The 2,500-nt window shown below is 44.7% G+C and overlaps 1 protein-coding gene across 1 annotated transcript in view; it reads right to left on the bottom strand.

Annotated features, from left to right (window-relative positions):
- The window catches only part of LOC134061719 (EF-hand calcium-binding domain-containing protein 6-like), a 25,207-nt gene that overhangs the window by 5,296 nt on the left and 17,411 nt on the right, over positions 1-2,500 (bottom strand). The window contains exons 10-12 of the mRNA XM_062517476.1: positions 2,030-2,108; positions 177-257; positions 1-33 (exon numbers count right to left, since the gene is read on the bottom strand). The exon at positions 1-33 is cut by the window's left edge and continues 128 nt beyond it. Of these exons, the coding sequence (XP_062373460.1) occupies positions 1-33; positions 177-257; positions 2,030-2,108 (193 nt within the window). The remainder of the gene's footprint in view (positions 34-176; positions 258-2,029; positions 2,109-2,500) is intronic.

The following is a 2,500-nucleotide window of genomic DNA, read 5'->3' as shown; positions in this document are numbered from 1 at the left end:
CTCGCTCAGTTTGTCCCTCAGCAGCTCCTCTACCTGCAGCCCAGACAGCATGCCAACCTCACTTATATTATACTTAGTATTCATGCCATACAAACAACCGCTATGGGGAGGCATTGTGTGAGTTGTGTTTAAAGTCACTGCTTCAGTTTAGTTCAGTTTAGTTTAGCTTAGCTTACTGTAGTCCATGAGTCAGCTGCCAAGGTTTCCTTCTCAGTCCACGCACTTCTCACAGCTTTTTCTTCACCCTTTTGCTCAACCTAAATAATAAAACATTCCCATCACACACGCACACGCACACACACACACACACACACCACACACACAATTATATTTCAATTCAGTCATCCAATGCATGATTTCGTCCAGAGACTTAGAGCTCCATTAAGACTCTGCCTTTAACCGTTAGTCATTGCTTTGTTGTCGGCTTAAGCTGCTTTGAGATGATTCTAGTCGGGGAAAGACCCTGCCCAAACAAAGTTTGACTTGAATTGGGCAGTAGAAGCAATGCGCTCAACATGTTTGTCATCAAAGGCAACACACAGGCGCACATGCAAGCACGCATGCGCAGGCACGCACACACACAAACTAAAGGCTTAGGCCTTTGTGTGACACACTGCTCTCATTTCCATGCATTTGGGCATGTCAGGGTGAAGGGGTCTGCTTCAGGTGTTGAGAAGGTCCTGCTTCAGAAGTTCAACGCTTGAACACACAGGGTCCCAGCAACATGAGCCTGGGCACACCCACCACACACACACACACACACACACACACCACACACACACACACACACACATACATCAGGAATCAGACCACGTCCTCTTCCGGTGTGAGCGTCTTACTCACTCACTCTCTCTCTCTCTCTCTTTTTCTCTCTATCTCTCTCTCTTTCTCTTTCTCTGTTTTTACTCTCCCTCTATCTACCTCACTCGCTCCCTGTCTATCTCTCTCCCCAGGGGCGCCGCACGTACGGAAGCTTCTGGAAGCTTCGTCTGGCTCCGGACCTGCAGCTGAGCCTCATTACCCACCGCCGACACACACACACACACACACTCACACACACATACACACACATACACACACATTCATTCACACACACACACACACACACACATATTCACACAGACACACCACACAGACTGCTGCGTGAATCCCCCCGTTTGATCTGTTGCTTGCAGAATGGATTATTAAGACGAGGTGGGGTACTTTTTCTTCTTCTTTTTTGTCTTCATGTCTTTTCTCTCTCTCTCCCTCTCTCTCTTTCTTCCATTTTTCTTTTTGTAACACTCTGGCGATAAAAGCCAAAGTGTCTGCCAGATATGTGCACACATATTCATTTTTTTTTTTTTTTTTATCTGGGCCGGGCTTCAGACGTGATTCGTGCTCTTGTTAAGTTGGGAAACGGATGATTGCGTGTGATTGTGTGGGTATCTCGAGGAGATCAATGCGCGCGGAAAAATAAATATTAGAGCAGTTTGCCAGAAAGTTGCCATGCTCTGGGAACGGTGGGGTTTGCTAAGGGGAACGGGAGGAGAGAGAAGAAGAGAGATACGGAACACAGATGAAGGGATGATGTTTTTTTTTCCTTTCCTTTTTCAAACTGACAGACTGTGGTAGGAAACAAGTGGAAGTATCGACTTTTATTGTTCTTACCAAGCTAGTCAGGCTATTCTCTTTGGTCTCTTTGGAAACTTTAGTCTACATCCCCACCTTCTCCCGCCTCTTGGCGATTTGAATTCCTCACAATTATAGCTTGCAGTGGCAGCTCTATGATAAACCCAGATGCACTGCTTAAGTTGGTGATATGTGGCACTAGCTTTGCATACAGAATCATCTCAATCATGGGTAACCACCTTTTTTCAATCACGCAGCCTGCACTGCTTTGCCTTCGCCAACCCAGTTTACATGGCAAGACTTAAAACACAAACTATGTAACGTAATCATTGAAACGTACATAATTCAGATGAGCTCGTGTTTACACAGGTGCGTTTGGAATGGGTGCTCTGTGGTGCTGAGTTGTGTGACTACATGCCTGGTCTGAAGGAGCCTCCCTCATCTCTCTCTGGATGGTGCTCCGACTGGGTGCCGCGGCCCTCTGGTCAGCAGTGTCTCTGACAAATCAAGCAGAATCGCTCGCTTAATAATTATCATACACTCTTAATACTGTTTTAAGGGTCTTATTTTTTTTCTCTGCCTTACCAACACATGAAACACAACAAACAAGCGGTTTGAACAAGCGTGTTGGAAACAGCACAAACTGTGTTGTCCCTATCTGGACACAGAGATGTGTTTAAAAAATAAAAAAAAACGGCAAGTTGTGTTATTTTCAACACATACTGTGTAACAAATAACAAAAGTAATGTGTCAGAAATGACACATTACATTACATTACATTTGGCTGACGCTCTTTGACCAAAGCGACTTACAACATGGTAAAAACATTTAAAGCTTTTAAGAGCAATTCTAACAACAATTCAAAAAACACCAAGTGCATCAAGACACA

The sequence above is a fragment of the Sardina pilchardus genome, chromosome 17 (assembly GCF_963854185.1).
Source record: "Sardina pilchardus chromosome 17, fSarPil1.1, whole genome shotgun sequence".
NCBI lineage: Eukaryota > Metazoa > Chordata > Actinopteri > Clupeiformes > Clupeidae > Sardina > Sardina pilchardus.
This window is presented reverse-complemented; position numbering and strand designations above follow the sequence as displayed.